This window comes from Sander vitreus, chromosome 20 (assembly GCF_031162955.1).
Source record: "Sander vitreus isolate 19-12246 chromosome 20, sanVit1, whole genome shotgun sequence".
NCBI classification, from domain to species: Eukaryota; Metazoa; Chordata; class Actinopteri; order Perciformes; family Percidae; genus Sander; species Sander vitreus.
Genome location: NC_135874.1, coordinates 11,952,148 through 11,970,414, shown reverse-complemented (window position 1 = coordinate 11,970,414; position 18,267 = coordinate 11,952,148). Strand labels below are relative to the sequence as shown.

Sequence of the window (18,267 nt, the reverse complement as noted above, 5' to 3'; positions counted from 1 at the left end):
ATGATTCACTGAAAACATTGTTGGCTAAGTGCAAACTTTTGGCTTTGTGCTTGATCATGCGTGAAGGTGTTTTAGCTCCATCTTTTCTCTGCCTGAATCACCTGCCATTGTTCCTGATGAAGCCAACCCACTGACAGACAGCACCAGTCGCTGCTGAGCCATCAGGTGAGATTGATGAGATTGATGCTAAGCTTAGATGGCGCCATCTGTCATTTTGACACAGGTGCAGGTTCTTTAGAAGCCACCTGGATTCACTTCTCTTTGGACCCCTGCGCCCCTCCATCTATCTCTGTCTTCATACTCGTTTTGCTGAACCAACAGACTCTTACAAAAGAACACAACATTAAAACATGCAAGATGGTCTCGCCTACTTAAAGAAAGACAAAAATGACAAAAAAAATGCTTCAGGGCTTTATGTATTGGAAAATGTCAAACTGCTGGGGGGAAGAGGATGAGAAAAGTTACGGCAAACACCCAGAAGTTCTTGAGACACTTCAGTCTGGACCAAAGTGGTTGGGCAAACAACCAACAGGCCGGCATGCCCAGATTCATGCTGTCAGCATGACTAAAAACCTCAATATTTTAAAATAATGTAAGATGGTTTTGTTTACTGAAAAAAACAGAAATGCTTCTTTACTTTTTATGGGTACAGTCGATACATTTGTCCTTTAAGTTTGAGATCCACTGCTAGCCAAAATTACTGGATGAATGATTAAGTAATCTGAACCTTTTAAAAAAAAACATTTTTACATCTTTACTAAGATCCACAGAATCACTTTAATAATTGTAACAATGAAATCCAGAATGGCATACTCCCAGAAGTTAGTGTGATTGCAAATCCCTGCCACCCTGGGGGAGAACTGATGCAAAACACATTTCGAGATCACATTCATAATTCCATGAAAGTGTACTGCTCAACCTTCACGCCACCCGACAGACTGAATCAGCTCTTTCAACAGTGAAAAGGCAGCTTGGTTTTATAACATGTGGATCAGCTTTCTTCAAATTCGCCATGGGACTTTCTGATCCCCCTCAGCAGAGGAGATAGAGCTGGAAGTAAAGTCGGCTGCATCTTTGAACAACCTTCAAATTGCTTCCACGGCTTGTTGTGCCTCTCTTCTTTATCAGATCAAGCAACAAGAAAAAAAAAGGTCCCAGGGGCCTCGCCACAGCCGACAACTCCTAGAGGCAAGGGAGTCTCAAAAAATATCTCAGAAATATCAAGATGAAATGGATAACCATTGACCTTGTCTCAGCTAATCTATGCTAATATGTAGTAATTATTAGACTTTCAGGTGACGGTTTGAGAGAAATCCACTGTGGCTAAGACTTCATTTATATGCTCTGTGCTAGATGAGGCTGGCTTTGCCTGTGAATAATAGAGAATGGCAATTTAATTTAAAGCCAGGATGAGATTAATTGGTCTGAAAGTATGAGGAGAGAGTGACATCTTGGTGATGAGGTGCTGGGTATGCTAATACCCAGCACTAATGTATGCCAATATGCCAAGCCACTTAGACACATCTTGTCAAAACTGTCACTTCAGAGACACATGCAAACGTACAGTATGGGTCAATGCTTCTCCCGTGACTTAACAAAGGCTATACGTTACCATCTATATACAGGAATGTGCCACATAAATATGCCCATAACAGCAAATTATTATCTGTGACAAAGCATTGCAACACCATAAGGACAGGTAGGAGAAAGTGTCTGTGCTCCCAGTATGTTGGTGTGTTTGAGGGAGTGAGTCATAATGAAGCTCTTCAGTATTGTCGAGTGCTTCAACACACACTTATCCATCAATGAAGACAGAATCATGCAGGAATGAAAAACACAAATACACAACAGTATTTGCTCTTTTTGTTCTTGTTAGTTCTTATTTGACAATCATTTCTCACTGATCACAATATTATTCAACTCTCATCTCATTAGGAGGACTCACACCTAATCATCATTGATTTAAAACTCAGAAAACAAGACCATACCATATATTGTATAGCAGTTCCATGCCTAGATGGTTGGTTAAATTTGAATACATAATTCATTCAATAATAATCAATGACAATATAGTAAAACACAGTTGTATTATTACAAACATATGTCTTCATAGAAAACATAATTGTTGACAAATACTGTATACTAATAAACATAAAAAAGTCCATATATGTGTTAACAACTATATTATAGTGTGTTATAAACCATTTCTAAATGTATATAGTCTAAATGCTAAACAGAGGGGTTAAAGTGAAGTGTTACCAATTTTGAAAAAGTTGTAACTCAGAGAAAATCACATAGATGCTATGACCAATAAAGTCGTTGGAGTTCTGACCTGTGGTTATTTCCCTTCTCCATGGACCTTGGTAGTAGGTGAAGTTGTCCCTACTCTGAATTTTGGATTGCTACAAACTATATCATACTTTATAACAAACTATGCTAAAGCATCTGCAAGAGCTACCTACAGTGCTGTCCCAGAAGTTGACAAACTGGACCAAACTCTCAAAAAGTTGGCCTAAGAAGATTTGAGAACTTTTGCATGTCACCAGATGCATTAGACACAGAACTATTTCTCTATAATGATGTTACCAGCAGTCAGGGCATCGAGCATGGGTTAGGTTGCGCAGCTGAGACCTGAGGTCAAATGTTTAATGGTGAAAGAGCTCATAGCAGCAGACCACAATAGAGGAGGAATAATGGAGTTACATGTAAAGTGATTTGATTTTCTTATTCATAGGATTAGGTTATTGGAATCAATAATGAGATTTTGATCCCAATGTTTCCTGATTGAAGGACTATTCCGGCACAAAATGAACTTAGGGGTTAATAACACGTCTTCTGTTCTCTGGGATATTTTTTCATAGTAATCGAGTGTGTCTCTAGCTTGAAACAAGCTAGTGAACCGCTGATTAGCTTAACGCTAGGCTTTCGGGGCACTGTAAAAATAAATCGCTATTTTCTACCACTAACAAGGCTCAAAATAGCACCACATTTCCACGGTAGCATAATGAGGGTCCCTACATGTAAACTGAAGCATTGAGAACGTTGTAAGTGTACAGACAGTTTATTAAAAAGATAGTTTATAAAGACATTACCTTCGCGTATACAGGCAGGCGCCATCTTGGGAAAACAGTCATGACCAGTCGAACTACGAATGCCCTGCTTGAGCTATGTTACTGGTTACTGGTTGCATGGCGTTCATGGACACATTTGATTACCATGAAAACATATCCCAGAGAATGGTCAACTCGGTACATATGTGTTATTAACCCCTAGGTTCATTTTGTGCCGGTATTGTCCTTTAAGGTCACTTTCCAAGAATAAGAACGACTGCTTTTTCCCATTAGATATTTTATTACTGGTCCGATGATGACGTGAGTAAGTGACAGCTGTCATCACACTAACAGAGATTTTTACAGAGACTTCACCAACTGGCATTGTGTGCCTCTTTTGGTAACATACAAGAGGGAAGAAAGGTTGGTGAGAAAAGGATTTTAGGTGGGCTGCTACCATGGCAACAGCAGGCTGTAATGGATTTGGACAGCATCTTTGGCTTGTGGCAGCCATTTCTGGACATTGATTTTGCTTTCTGTTTCTGTCTTGGGTTTCTTCTTTCTCACACACAAAAATTACCCTCTAATGATAATGCTGCTCATTACAGATGCCTGTCAATCCACATTATAACCTCTGATGTGGAGCTCACAGAGCAGCAACTGCAGTTCTGTCTAAGCAAAACGATTGAACAAGATCATAAGCCCTGTGAGCATCCTGCAGAAATAGACACAGATCAGTTAACTGAGGATGTGCATCCTCAATAAGATTCAATTTGTTAATTTCCCTCCAAAACAGTCAAAATTGAAAGCTTTTCATTAAGTGTAGTTGGACAGAAAATGCAGGTGAAATGTAAAAGAAATCACATGTAATCCACTTCTGAATTATGTTTTGCTTTCTACCTCCAATCCCATTGGATGGGAAATAGTATTCCAAGTGTGACAGGGAACAGAGAGTCTTTAATGCAATCCCAGGGGCTCCACCACCACACCCTAAAGCTGAAACAGCCTCAGTGAAAATGTTTCATTACTGTTACTTCATGATGGGAGCTCAGCATCACTCGTCATCCAAAAGGCAAGAACCTTATTCTTTCTTTGATTTAGTATTGATGGGTCTCCCTCTCTCTCTCTCTCTCTCTCTCTCTCTCTCTCTCTCTCTCTCTGTCATCACACTCTTCACACTCCTCTATGAGGCAGGAAGAGAGACAAAGTATCCCTCTCTGCCTGTCATCTCATATAGAAAATGTCCTTAGAAAGAGAAGGCAATTTATGAGGAAGCTGCCCTTTGAACAAGATGGATACAGCCCTGCCCACCTGTGCCATGAGCCAAATCTCTAACATATTAAGCTTATTACTGTTATTACTTTGTTTTATATAACCCTCATTTTTATCAAGGAAGTTGACATAGAGCAGAGCCAGAATATAGAGCGGTGATGTTGCCAGGTGACAGCCAGGCCGCAGCTGCTCTCTGTCTGAAAAGCCTCTTAATGCATGTTCACTTTAGTTTATTGTGTTAGCATGCTAACATTTGCTAACTAGCACTAAAAACATGGAATGTCATTAGTTTTGCTGGTGGACAAATTTTAATTTTGACATGATGGTTGCCCCAGATGAAAAGTTAAGGCAAGGAAAGTTTATTTGTATAGCACCTGCAAAAACAGAGAGAGTATAAAATAGAAGATAAAATTAGCTAAAATTGCGGTGTCATCAAAGTTATTACAAATTTTCATCAGGGGAATATAATGCCCTTTTCCAAATTTCCACTGTCAATTATGAATGTCTGTACAAACTTTTATGCCAATCAATCTACGTGAAAACATTTGACCTGCTGGTGGCACTAAAGGAAAGGCCAGAGAATCACCAAATCAAATGGTGACAGAGAAAAAGTCAGTGGATCACTTTAAGGGTCTGTACATTAATATAGCAGCAAACAAATATTTACTATATAAAGATATGGTGGAGTAATGGCGTCCTGAGCAGACAATGAAGTTCCACTCCCTCTGTGTGTGTTTTAATCCAAGCTTATCTGTTCTTTGTTCATGTTTGTACATGTGGCTGTAAAGAAAACTGTAGGTATTTCACATATTGGGGAACGGCCTGTAAAAGCTGTGTGGAGGCAATAAAGCCCGCTGTTCTTTTTCAGTATTTTGAGTACAGCCCCTTTAAGTCAGTAGGATTCATCCTTAATGGATCATGTCTCTACAAAATCCCATGCCAATCCATCCAATAGTATCTAGACTGGAAATACAACCAGCACACGCAGCTGTTGTTAGGCTGCAGGCTACAACGAAACACTTGCAAGTCACAGGCAAACTTCCTCAATCATTAATCATTAAGCAGATATGACATTCAATCTATAAGCAGATGTTCGATCTATAAGCAGATTTTTGATCTATAAGCAGATGTAACATTAAATGTAAGTCTTAGGAAGTACCAGAGGAGTCCTGGGAATAAGACACCGATCCCTCAGTAGACCACTGCCACAGCTCTGTCACTGCAGTGAATATGATTGGATAGTAGCATGCAGAACATGCAGCCTGTCACCATGGAGACTGACATGTATCACTCCGGTTGCCTGACCCGCCCTTTGGCAGACACAGTGGAGTCTCACTTATTCGGTTGCTGGCCAAAATTAAAGTGAAAAACCACTCCGGGAGCTAATGGAGGAACCATGAAACAGAGAGCAAGACAAGAAAAGAGAGAGAGATAGACTGATGCACTGGCTGACAGAATTTGACAGGATGATTGAGAAGTGCACAATTACAAGAGAATGGGGAGGAAAGGTATCAGGATTAACAGTGGAAACATCTGTCTATTTCTCTGTGTTGTGATGAATGTGTGACAGGTGTTCTCTCAGAGCAGAGCAGAGGTTGATCGATGCTGAACTTTGTCATCTGTAGCTCACTCTCAAACACTGGCAAGTGTGCCAGGGTTTTTGGCAATTCCTATATCTACCATGTGTGACTTAAAGGAGAATTCCAGCCAATTTTTACGTTAATCTTGATCGCTATAGTTACGCGAGTACTTTCGATAGAAAAACCCTGACCCGAATCAGTGCAGGTAACACAGAGAAGCTGCAGCTACATGTACAAGCGTCCCCTGAGTTAAAACGGCAGTTGTCGGGGCAAGTTTTAGAGTGCTTTTGTGCCTCTTAACAGACACAAAATGCAACTAATATGTCTGTGCCACATGAACAGGGACCTTACATGTCAACAAGATGCATTTTCAACTCAGACATTGTTTAAATTCACCTACCCTGGTCCCTGTCTCGATCCTGCCGGTAGCTAGCTTGCCCTGCTAGCTGATAGCCGTTAGTTGCTAGCTGCCGTCCGGTGAGTGTATTCAGACAGGCTTCTGTGATAATCATCCCAACAACAATCCACGGAGCGGCGGTGGTGTGGCTATGTCCTCCAGAGGACAGGTCATGTCACAGCTTGAAGCAGTGCTCGAATTATCTTTTTGTCATCACTGTATCATTTTAATTAATTTCAACATATTATTGATTGTAATAGTCATACTCATTTGAACCAGACCACCGTCTCAGATATCCTCAGTGTCAAACACAATAATGCATGTAGTCTTTAACTTATACACAGGGAAAATGCACTAACTGGCAGAAATTAATAAAGCCATTGCACAGCCAAACTATGTTCTAGTTTTATAATTTACACGTAGTGATAACAACACCTGGGTGTTCAGTCGTCTCGTGTGTTGAACCGTGGAAATAAATAGACGAACAATTTTGGAATTTGCACTGAGATGTTGTTGGGAAAATATTTATTTATATTTAAGATGTATTGGTGGTATTTACCTCAAAAGCAAGGTGACTTCTTCGGACTTGCGAGTGCTGTCCAATCGATCGTATGCGGTTTGCTCACATAGCCTAGTGGTGTGGTGGTGAAGTGCAGTCATGCTGCGTTCATGAGCGTAGGGTAGGCTCAGGTCTATGTCCCGTAGTAGCCTATATTTTATATTTTAATTTAACATCTTTAATGGTATGAGACTGCACAGGGATTTGATAATTGTGTTTAAGATTAAATTACAATGCCACATATGGCAGACACCTTCAGATATGAGAGACCCTCTCAGATTTTTGACTTTGTTGCTTTCATGGGAGCCAGTCCTCACTCTATGGGAGCTCGGCTCCCTCTGGCTCCCACGTAATTCGAGCACTGTCTTGAAGTGTATTCCCCCCTAAAAAAAACAGTAGTGCGGTAGTAGCTGCTAGCTGCCCTCCGGTTAGTGTGTACAGCCAGATAGTCGTTAGCTGCTAGCTGCCCTCCGGTGAGTGTGTACAGCCAGATAGCCGTTAGCTGCTATCTGCCGTCCGGTGAGTGTATTCAGCCAGGCTTCTGTAATAATCATCCCAATAACAATCCATACAGCGACGATGGTGTTGCTATGTCCTCCAGTTACTGAAGGCTAGCTTTAGCTTGCGCTTGGAGCAGCAAGTTCATCTGCCTGTTGCCCCTCTGTCTGTCTCGTTCTTTCCAACTCTTGTGAGGCTAGTTCTTCGTCTGTATATATCTGGAATAAACTTCAAGACGTGATATGACCTGTCCTCTGGAGGACATAGCCACACCACCGCCGCTCCGTGGATTGTTATTGGGATGATTATCACAGAAGCCTGTCTGAATACACTCACCAGACGGCAGCTAGCAGCTAACGGCTAACGGCTATCAGCTAGCAGGGCAAGCTAGCTACCAGCAGGATCGAGACAGGGACCAGGGTAGGTGAATTTAAACACTGTCTGAGTTGAAAACGCATCTTGTTGACACGTAAGGGCCCTGTTCATGTGGCACAGACATATTAATTGTATTTTGTGTCTGGTAAGAGGCACAAAGGCCCTCTAAAACTTGCCCCGACCACTGCCGTTTTAGCTCAAGGGATGCTTGTAGTACGTAGCTGCAGCTTCTCCGTGTTACCTGCACTGATTCAGGTCGGGGTTTTTTCTATCGAAAGTACTCGCGTAGCTATAGTGATCAAGATAAACGTAAAAATTGGCCGGAATTCTCCTTTAAGGGCAGTGGTTTATTTACTGTAGGTCTTTTCTTAATTTAAAGTAGCAATACCACAGTGTAAAAATACTCTGTTACAACTGAAGGTCCTGATTATCAGATGAGGTCAGATGAGGACTGATGGACACAATGTGTCTAAGTATTAATTCATTAATTCATTATTTACATACATGTTCTCATCTGTGTTTTCAAAAGAGGAGGGCCGGCTGTCCTTTACTTTTAGCATTTTGTCTATTTATTTCCATGGCTTAGAACACTTTATATGTCATCCAGTATAGGTCTCCATTCACTTCATCTTGTATGCCAAGATGATGCGGGTAAACTGCATGCATAACATACTGTACTGTATACTGTAATCAGAATTAACTTTATTTGCAAACATACGAGGAATTTGACATCAGTTACTCACACTTGTACCAAGATAGCATGAAAGTGCAAGGAATGGAATTTAATATAGTATAAGTGTGTCATTCGTTATACATAGATGTACAGTATACTCCAACCATTGTTTTTATAGACTGTGTTCTACAGCCTACAAAAAAAGATCTACATACTGTTTAGGTACAGCATATCTTTTTTGTATTGCAGAGTTTTTGCATAGTCATTGCTCTGTAAAATAATATGGATGATTTAACAGTTAACAATGTTCAGTGAGCTGTGTAGCTCCTACTGGAAGGAACAAGTTGAAGGAACTTGATTATGTGCATGTTATGAGGGGTCTGTGGGGATTTTCTCCCCCTTCCCATCTCAGTCTATATAAAATACCCTTTAGGATTGTTATTTGATTTGTTTGTTTTCAGCAGGCAGTCATCTCTTTTGTCCCTCTGAGGCTAACATTTGTAGACTGTCAGTCTGCATCAGAGTAAAAAGGCACAATGTTTAACTGTCGAAGACAAGACATGCCTGTTATCTACTTGTCTGCAATTGCATTTTAGTTTTCATTTATCATTTATTAATGGTGGAAAATCTCAAAAACATCTCTCATAATAAACGGTTTCTATTGTGTCATTTTATGGACATGATTACAGATGCTTTTGAGGAAAAGGTTAAAAAGATAGAGCGAGAAGCAATTTGCTGAAGATGGTTTTGAAAAAAAGTTATACTTTCAGTAGTTGGTCTGATGCATAGCACAGTTGGGAAAATTCCCTTATTTCTCAAAAGCATTTGCAGATGTTGACAAAGTGGACGCTCACTTAGAAGTGACGTAGTTCAATAAAATCATTTGGAGTATAACCACAATTTCCCACTATACCAGTAACTGGATGATCAATTGTTTATTCCCAATTAAAGTGGCTTTCTCCCACATAGTTTACCTCTTTTTCAGTTCTTCTATAAACTTTAAACACCCACGGGGAGAGACGCGAGCTCTCAGCTTGGTCATGGTCATGGTAATGATTAAAAAATGTTTGTAAACCTTTAAGAAACCATTTTTAAAACATCTATAAACATTACATCGATAGATGGACCAGATATTCCTAACACTTTGTTGAGGGTTACTAGTTGTTTTGTAAACCGGCTATAAACAGTGTCTGGATGGTTATTATAAAGTTGCAACATATAAAATAATTATATATATATATATATATATATATATATATATATATATATATAAACATTTGTGGGATTAGCAGCAGAGCTGAGTATGTGGGTTGCGCCCATGAAAAATTTGCCAAATCGTCTCTGTCAATGCCAAACAGCTTTTCTTTGCTGTTGCTATTGACTCTTGTTTTGAGCTTCTGGTACCCCCAGGTGCTGACAATCAGGTGCCTGATTCTGCAACCAGTGGCTATACCATATCTCCACAGTCTGGGACCGAACTCTATCCTTCAAGATGACAACGCTCGCCCCCACAGGGCGGGGTTTATCAGAGACTATCTCCAGAATGTGGGAGTGGAGAGGATGGAATGGCCTGCCAGCAGTCCTGATCTCAACCCCATTCAACACTTGTGGGATCAGTTTGGGCGTGCTGTTCGTGCCAGAGTGACCAACACAACCACGTTGGCTGACTTGCGACAAATGCTGGTTGAAGAATGGGATGCCATCCCACAGAAGTGTGTGACCAGGCTGGTGACCAGCATGAGGAGGAGGTGCCAGGCTGTTGTGGCTGTGTATGGTTCTTCCACACGCTACTGAGGCTCCTGTTTGTAAAATGAATCAATTGCCAATATGTCTTGTTTCTTCAAACTTCAATCATCCAATCCACCAAACACCAAACGAGTCAATGGCAGAATAAGCTGTTTGGCATTGGCAGAGAAGATTTGGCAAATTGTTCATGGGCGCAACCCACATACTCAGCACTGCTGCTCATCCCACAAATGCATGTTCCTTACAAATGGGGCGCCATTTGAAAGGGAACTAAACTGGCTTTCCAACGGTATAAGATTCATTGCCAAAAAGCATTGTTACCACAGAGAAATAATCTACCAAACACAAATTTCCTTACTTTTGTGCTAAGTATGTGTATATATATATATATATATATATATATATATATATACTATATAATTATTTTATATGTTGCAACTTTATAATAACCATCCAGCCACTGTTTACAGACAGTTTACAAACCAACTAGTAACCACTGACAAAGTATTAACTAGCTAAATAATGTTTATAGATGGTTTACAAAGTATTTATTAACTATTTAACAAGGTATTATAGTCATCTGTTGCAACTTTATAATAACCATCCAGAAACTGTTTATAGAAGGTTTACAAACCAACTAGTAACCCTCAACAAAGTGTTAGGAATATCTGGTCCATCTATCGATGTAATGTTTATAGATGATTTAAAAATGGTTTCTTAAAGGTTTACAAACATTTTTTAATCATTAACTGATACCTAATATAGTAAATGAGGGATATAGTGTGTGTTACAATAAACTGTTAATTTACAGCACTACTAATAATTAGCAAACAGTAAAATTACTGTTTGCTAACAGTTAAATGACAATTAACTAAAGATGAATTAACTATCAATTTACCATCTATTAATGATGGTTATAATAAGGTGTTACCCCTGTCTCAGCCAGAAACAATTTACAATTTACAATTCTGTCTCTCTTACAGTAAATACATCAACATTGGGTGGTCTGTGTATTTTCTACCAGGAACATTTGAGCACTCAGGCGAACAGCATTCAAAGCAGGGGTTGAATTTCACTTTGACTTTTGACAAAATGGCATATTGTTCCACCGCTGGCTGCATTAGTGGTATCACACAGTCCTCATCACATCAAAGTTGCATTAGTGGTTTTTAAATAAGAGCTGAGGCCTGGGGCCACTCCCAGCATCAGACCCTAGGGTTGGTGTGATTTCATCTCTTATGAGGTCTCATTCACTTTCCTTTCAAAGCTCCTGATTGTACCAGACAGCTGTGAAAACAATTATACAAACTACACAAGAGGAGCTGCGCCCTGCTGTCTTAAATCTGTGGGTAGTTATGGAAGAGGGAACGGGGGCGGAATCAGCACCGAGTAATAGAGCTCACACAGCCAGGAAAAAAAACGTTCAGTAGACAGGCAGAAGGAGACAGGAAGGAGATAGGAAATGAACTCAGTATTTTTGAAGAGTAGCATGAGCTGTGCCGCCCCCTCAGCCAGACATTTGTTATATACCTCATTACACACCACTGAGACATTACTAACAGCAGCGGACAGAGTTGTACTATGTTGTTATAATTACTCAAGGGCCTTTCAGTTTGCTATGATAAATTACTTTAGAGTTTTCCACGTGACATTCAATGTATTGTAATATAAAGGATTCATAGAGTGTGTCTCTATACACTTATGAAGGATTGGGCCAGAGGTTCAAATCACAGACTAACATTACAAGGCTGTTAAATGTAATACATGTTCATCATCATGTTATCATATCATATTACAAATTATTTTTTTAACCATATTTAAGGTTTTATTTTATTTTGGGGGGTCACCCAACTTTTGTATTCATGAAAACAGCAACATTTCAAAGTGGCTTGTTTGGTGCATACTTTTCCATGTAGATCTCAGTCTCGGCCCCCCATCGCTAGCAAATGGGCCTGACCCAACAAAAATCGCAACATGACAGCAACACAAGTTTGGAGTTGCTTTCTCTGAGAATGCAACCGTATAGCTAACTGTGCCACCTGTTGCCAAAGTATCGTCACTGACATGAAGATGGAATATAATGAAGCTGACTAGCTCAAATGTTCAGAGCTCACAATTATCAGAGGTGCAGAAATTCTCCTAAGTGCCAAAATAATGATTTGGATAAGTTGTTTGTAGGAAAAGTTAAACTTTTATTCCTAGTAATATAATATAATATAATATAGTTTTAACTGTTTTGTACACAGCCTATTAAATCACAGGCAAAAGTAGTTAACACTAATGATTCTTCAGTCAGAGCAAGTCGGCCTCCCAGACATCATTACAGGCAATTTTTCAATAGCCACCTCTCATTTTAAATTCAGTAGGCTATCAGATGGAGTAACATTTATTAATTTAAGAAAAATCAATATTTGATTACATAAAATGCCACAAAGACAGCTTTCCATGTTTATTTGGTGTGAAGTATTTCATTGATTTGGGGTATATAAAGAAGGAGGGAATAGATTGTGGACCATTTGTTGTTCAAATGGCAAAGGAGGAGCCCAGATCAAACATTTATCCACATCCCTAAAGCAACTCAAGAGTTGTCGCTATATGTAAACACTAATGTAGATTTATTGATTACAGCTATTTATTCTGTTCATGTTTAGATGAGTCTTTACAAAATATATGGACAACCACCTACATGAACACATACTGAGACAGAATAAAGTCTACGACGTGAACAAACCAGGGAAAGCAAGTGTGCAGTCTGAAGTGAAAGTCGAAGAGTTGAATTTGTCAGAGCAACTGAAATAAATTGATATAAGTGTTGATATTTAAATACTCTGAAATCAACCCTATCCATTTGAGGACCTCCATTGTTTGTGAGAAAGGTGTTACATAACTTCTTTTGTTTTATTGTTATGATATTGTTTCCCTTGCTATGCATTTGGGCCCAAGGAAATGTCTTGGAAAAGTGTCATGGTTGGAAAGTCAATACTGCACAATACACTCAGTAGTGCAGAGAACAATGAATCCTACAAGCCTATAAAAACATCCATCACATGAGACATCTCTCAAAAGGAGGAAACAATATCTCTGTTGCAACACCAAGAAGTCTCATGACTTAGCTGTTATTAGATTGTATAATAGACAACCTGACCTGTCAGGGGAAACTGATGGTGGGTGAAAGATTGGCACCAGCACCAACTGGAAATCTACAACTGGTTGCTAACTGCTTCAGCCTGGCTACAGGGCTCCTTCCTGCTGGAGGTCACTTCAGGGTATCACTTAGAGCATGAGCCTCAATGGTTCATGTGTAATAACAGTTATACGTTACATTAGCCAACAAAATATCATGAGGATGTTTGCTTCAATGTCTGTGTATATTTAGGAGCAACAGGAAGTGGCGAAACTGAAATTCATCATTGCAACATCATTTCAAAAAAGATCACAGTCCTGGTCACACTGTTATCCCGAATTAGTTGACTTTACCAGAAATTCACGTGGAAACCCGTTGCCTTAAACCGTCTAAGTTTTTACACAAGGTGAAACTTAACAGGTCAAGTTGTATTAACAGAGCGTTAAGTTGATGCTGTAGACAAATCAAGTTTACATAAGTATTCATTACTAAAAATCATTAGTAAAGATTTTATTTTTCTGGAGTCATGTTGTCTAAAATAAGCATGTTAAGTTAAAGCTTTAGTGCGTAAGTTTTTTTTTAATGAAGGTCCATTACGTTCAAGTCATTGCTAATGAGTTGATACAAAGCTAAATAAGACTATCAGCTCCACAAAACTCTCTCTATATTTCTCAGTATGTCTATGTTCAGAAACTGGTGTCATCCGGTGACTTTCGCACACAGAAAATCAAGTGAAGATAATTACCTCTTCTGAAGAGTCCATTATGTTTTTTAATCTTCCGTGTCCTCCTTGGCTACTAGCAACTGTGTGGAGGAGGGCGACTCCAATCGCGTAAAATACGGATGCTTGGTCAGGTGCTTTTGGCGTTGTTATTGAAGCTAAAAGTCTCCTTTAGTGTCATATCTAAAAGCGCTTTATCTAAACTCGCTCGGTGGTAACTATTGGCATCACTTTTGACATAGGTTAAGGAAACGATTGTGGGTGGGCTTATAAAAGGTATGTTTTGTGACACGCGGGACAAGAACGGGACAGTTAGGAAAAGAAGAAAGCGACAGTTGGGTTTAGGAAATGTGACACGCCGGACACGGTCTCCGGGGTGAAAGTTCTGTGTTGTTTATTGCAGTTAGGTTAAGGAAAAGATCTTGGGTGGGTTTATAAAAGGTATGTTTTTGTGACACACTGGACACGAACCCCGGTCTCTGTGTTGTTTGACCCATCCACCACCCCAACCAACCTCCCTGCGTGCAAATTATTTGCTAATTATTATTTTATAAAACGGGGACAATTATTTTATCCTCCATCATAGTGAACACAAGGCAAACAGTAGAAATTGTAAGCAAATCACATTACAAAGATCTGTCAGGAATGCGCGCAAGTATTTAATTGGCTTGAACATGTTTGGAGGCGGGTTGTGAATGGTAAGCCATGATTTCAGGCCCGACTAGTCCCAGCAAACATATACTCCATTTTAATGCTGAGGAATTAACATTACTATGCTCAGATGCCAGATGTTTATGTAGTGGGGAATTTGAAATGATTGTGAATACCATTACACCTACTGTGTATTTACACAAAGACAGACGTCACCCACCCACTTTGGAACTTTAACTTTCAGCTCAAGTGACTGCATACTGAAAAATCTTTATCCAATGATAAAACATCAAGCAAATAAACATCGACTATGCCAGATCCCAAACATATAGACATGGTGTGTATGATCTTACTCAGAGAAGGGCAGGGGACAAACAGGAGAGAGAGAGAGAGAGAGAGAGAGAGAGAGAGAAGGAGAGAGAGAGAGAGAGAAGGAGGGAAAGAGAGCATGCAGACTGAAGTCAGCTGGAGTTCTTTTAATTACAGTTTCCTATAAGAGAGCGAGTCAGAGACTAGACACAGGAGAGTGTAGTCGGGCATCTGGGTATTTCACATCTGGCTATACAGTACTCAGGAGAAATGACTCTTCAACCTACAAGGTATGTATAGGCTTCATTTGGTTTATGTTATTGTGAAATATGTCACATTAGCATTGATACATTATCTCTTCTTTTACATTGAGAATTGACAACATATAGTAGTTTTGTTCTTTATAATCATTTGTGGTCAATAATTATGTACAGATTCTTGTTAAAACATGTTGACATGTATTTAGATGTATTATACAATAAGATGTGTTGGGTAACAGAATATATTGATACATTACAGGAAGAACCAGAATTGTCCCTACCAGTAGAGACATGTCTTTTGGCATCTCATGTATTCCTCCAAACTTTTGGTTTGTTTGTACTTCGCTGATACACAAAAAATTGCAGTAATACATGTGTTGATGGAACGGAAATTTGAATGAAATGACAGTAATTGCAGTATGTAATATCTGAGCACAATTTTGGCCCCAAGTATAATATATACTAAAGAAAACCATACATTTACAAACATTTGAACTTTGCAACCTTAACTCGTGCATTCATTTTGCCCATTGCCACAGAGCTGGTATCTTCTACTTACAATAATAAAAACAAACACACTGTGAAACATTTGATGTATAAATACGCTCTTAAATTGCAGCTCTATTGATTGTAATAGATTTTTAATACGTTCAGAAACATTCTCAAATGTGTATCATTTAAAAATAGAGCCTAGTTGACTTTGATGTAATAGTTCAGCGCAAAACAGTTTCTCAATTAAGATGATCTCGTACAATGTGCGGAGCAAAGTCAAACAACCCCCAGGGAAATTAGAGTGAACAGAGCCAAGCATGTTTCTCATTGTGGTGACCACTGTATTTAGACATCATTATAATTGTAATACTTATGGATTTATGGGTGAAGACAGAGCTGCTGGTGGTGCATGCAAAGGTTGCAATGCAGCAATGAGTTCCAATAGCAGTCAGATATACAGTGTTGACAAAGAGTGTGTCTCTTTGGTGTGGAGATGGACATTTAAATAGGACGCTCTGTTGGTGCTCAAAGAGCTCATCTTACAATCAGCTGTTTGCAGATGCCCAATTATTAAAGTCACGGTATATATATGTTGTTAGGGAAGCTTATGTTATTTTAGTGCAGTACAATGTTCATTGCTGTTCACCTCTGCACCTGTAGAAAACATGAAGACAAAGTCATGTGATGACCCTATATAGAAACATTTCCCCAACACTTACTTACTTTAATGTCACTATTTAATTCTCTTTGTTTTATGTTCTTCACAGCGTCCCAGACCTCAGCACCACAGCTTTATACAGAGACCAAAACAACACCAATGGCACTGATTGTCCTGATTTGTACGACTGGGAGTGGCTCCACACCAGTCAGCCAGTGTATATCCTGCTCATCACTGTGCTGGGAATCGTGTTTAATGTGTTTGTCCTGATAGTGTTCTGCTTCCACAAGAAGGCCTGCACCGTGGCTGAAATCTACTTGAGTAACCTGGCTGCTGCTGACCTCGTCCTGGTGTCCTGTTTGCCTTTCTGGGCTGTCTACACATCCAACGGTTTCAATTGGACTTTTGGTCTGTTCCTGTGCAAAGTCGTCAACCTGGGCATTAAGATTAATGCCTACAGTAGCATCTATTTTCTTGTTCTGGTTAGCATAGATCGCTATGTGGCACTAGTGCATACAATGTCCCATGGCAGAATGCGTAGGCCAAAATATGCAAAACTGTGTTGTTTGCTGATGTGGGGTTTCGGCTTGGTCTTGAGCATCCCCGAGCTCGTCTTCAGGAAAGTGAGATATTTTCCTGAGTATGGTGTAAATGCATGCTTTCTGGACTACCCAACCCACACTGTAGAGCTGCTTTCTGATGGGATGTTGATTGTTTTTAGCTTCATCATCCCAATTTCGATTATCTCATTCTGCACTGTCAAGATTATTCAGGCTTTGAAGATCCAGGCAATAGAGCGATTCAATGCTGTGAAAACAGAACGTAAGGCCACCACGCTGATGCTGACGGTCCTCCTGGCATTTCTTATCTGCTGGGTGCCATTCCACGTGGTCACCACATTAGATTTGCTCTTACGGGCTGAAGTCCTGGGAGGGTGTCACCTTCTGTCAGTCCTAGATATCTGCAATCAGATCTTCACATACTTAGCCTTCGCCAACAGTGTTCTCAACCCCATCCTCTACGTCCTGGTAGGAAAGAACTTCCGGAAAAAAGTGGGTGAACTCTTCAAGCAGTGGAGCATTAGGAAAATAGTGACCTCTGAGTCCTCACGTTCATCAAACCTGTCCTCTACACTGAAGACTTTGGTATAAAATACTGCTTTCAAAACTGTTCCCCTCAAAAAAAGACTTTGCAGAAAGATGACTGCGGTGGACAGGCCTTTAATATTCTTGGCAAATGTAGACAATTCCAATGATAAGCTAAATTCATTATTTGATTTGTAGTGGATGTAATGGTGTAGTAATGGTATCAAATCACCTGTTCTCAAATCAGTCTTTGACGTGATGTCTTCTCAAAAAGATAAACTAGCTTTAATTATCTTTAAGAAATGTAGTGATATGTGGAGGGCCATACAAGGTTTGAAGGTTTAAAAAAAAAAAAATTATAACAGTTTCACCACATGCAATAAACTACAGCTGTCTCTTGTTGCAAACATTTGTAAACATCCGTATCTTAAATGTACAGGTGGTGTGATCTAAATCAGCCTGGTTGCTGTAAAATAATTTATGTAAATACCTTTTTTTAAATATTCTGCTTGTATTGCTCATAACTCAGATTGTAAATAGTGACAGTATTTGTTTTTCTCTGTACATAACAAATAAAACATGCATGTGGTTTAATGGATGGCTCGATGAATCTTTATAATGCATTTCAATTTTGAGTTGAGCACACAATTAGAACGTTAAAGAGCCCCAACATTTGCTTGCTAAGTGTTTTCTGGTGTTTTTGACTCATTGTCTGCAGAGTTAAAAACAGGATTGTGTCAGAGAGTTTCCAGTGGTGACACACAAACATGTTCCTTTTTGTTGGCTGTATAGACATCAGTTGTCTCATTTTTACATT

General features: G+C 39.5%; 1 protein-coding gene across 1 annotated transcript; it reads left to right on the top strand.

Moving 5' to 3' along the window:
- The first annotated feature begins 15,121 nt into the window (after positions 1 to 15,121).
- Positions 15,122 to 18,044, top strand: LOC144535358 (B2 bradykinin receptor-like). The gene is made up of 2 exons (XM_078277781.1): positions 15,122 to 15,245; positions 16,475 to 18,044. The coding sequence occupies exons 1-2, from the start codon at positions 15,226 to 15,228 to the stop codon at positions 17,514 to 17,516; spliced, it is 1,062 nt and encodes a 353-aa protein (XP_078133907.1). The 5' UTR covers positions 15,122 to 15,225; the 3' UTR covers positions 17,517 to 18,044.
- The last annotated feature ends 223 nt before the right edge of the window (positions 18,045 to 18,267 follow it).

What these genes read in the sequence shown, in the direction of transcription:
- LOC144535358 (XM_078277781.1), top strand. Translation starts at nt 15,226, where the DNA reads ATGACTCTTCAACCTACAAG. An exon ending in ATGACTCTTCAACCTACAAG is followed by an intron (nt 15,246 to 16,474) that starts GTATGTATAGGC and finishes TGTTCTTCACAG; the next exon opens with CGTCCCAGACCTCAGCACCA.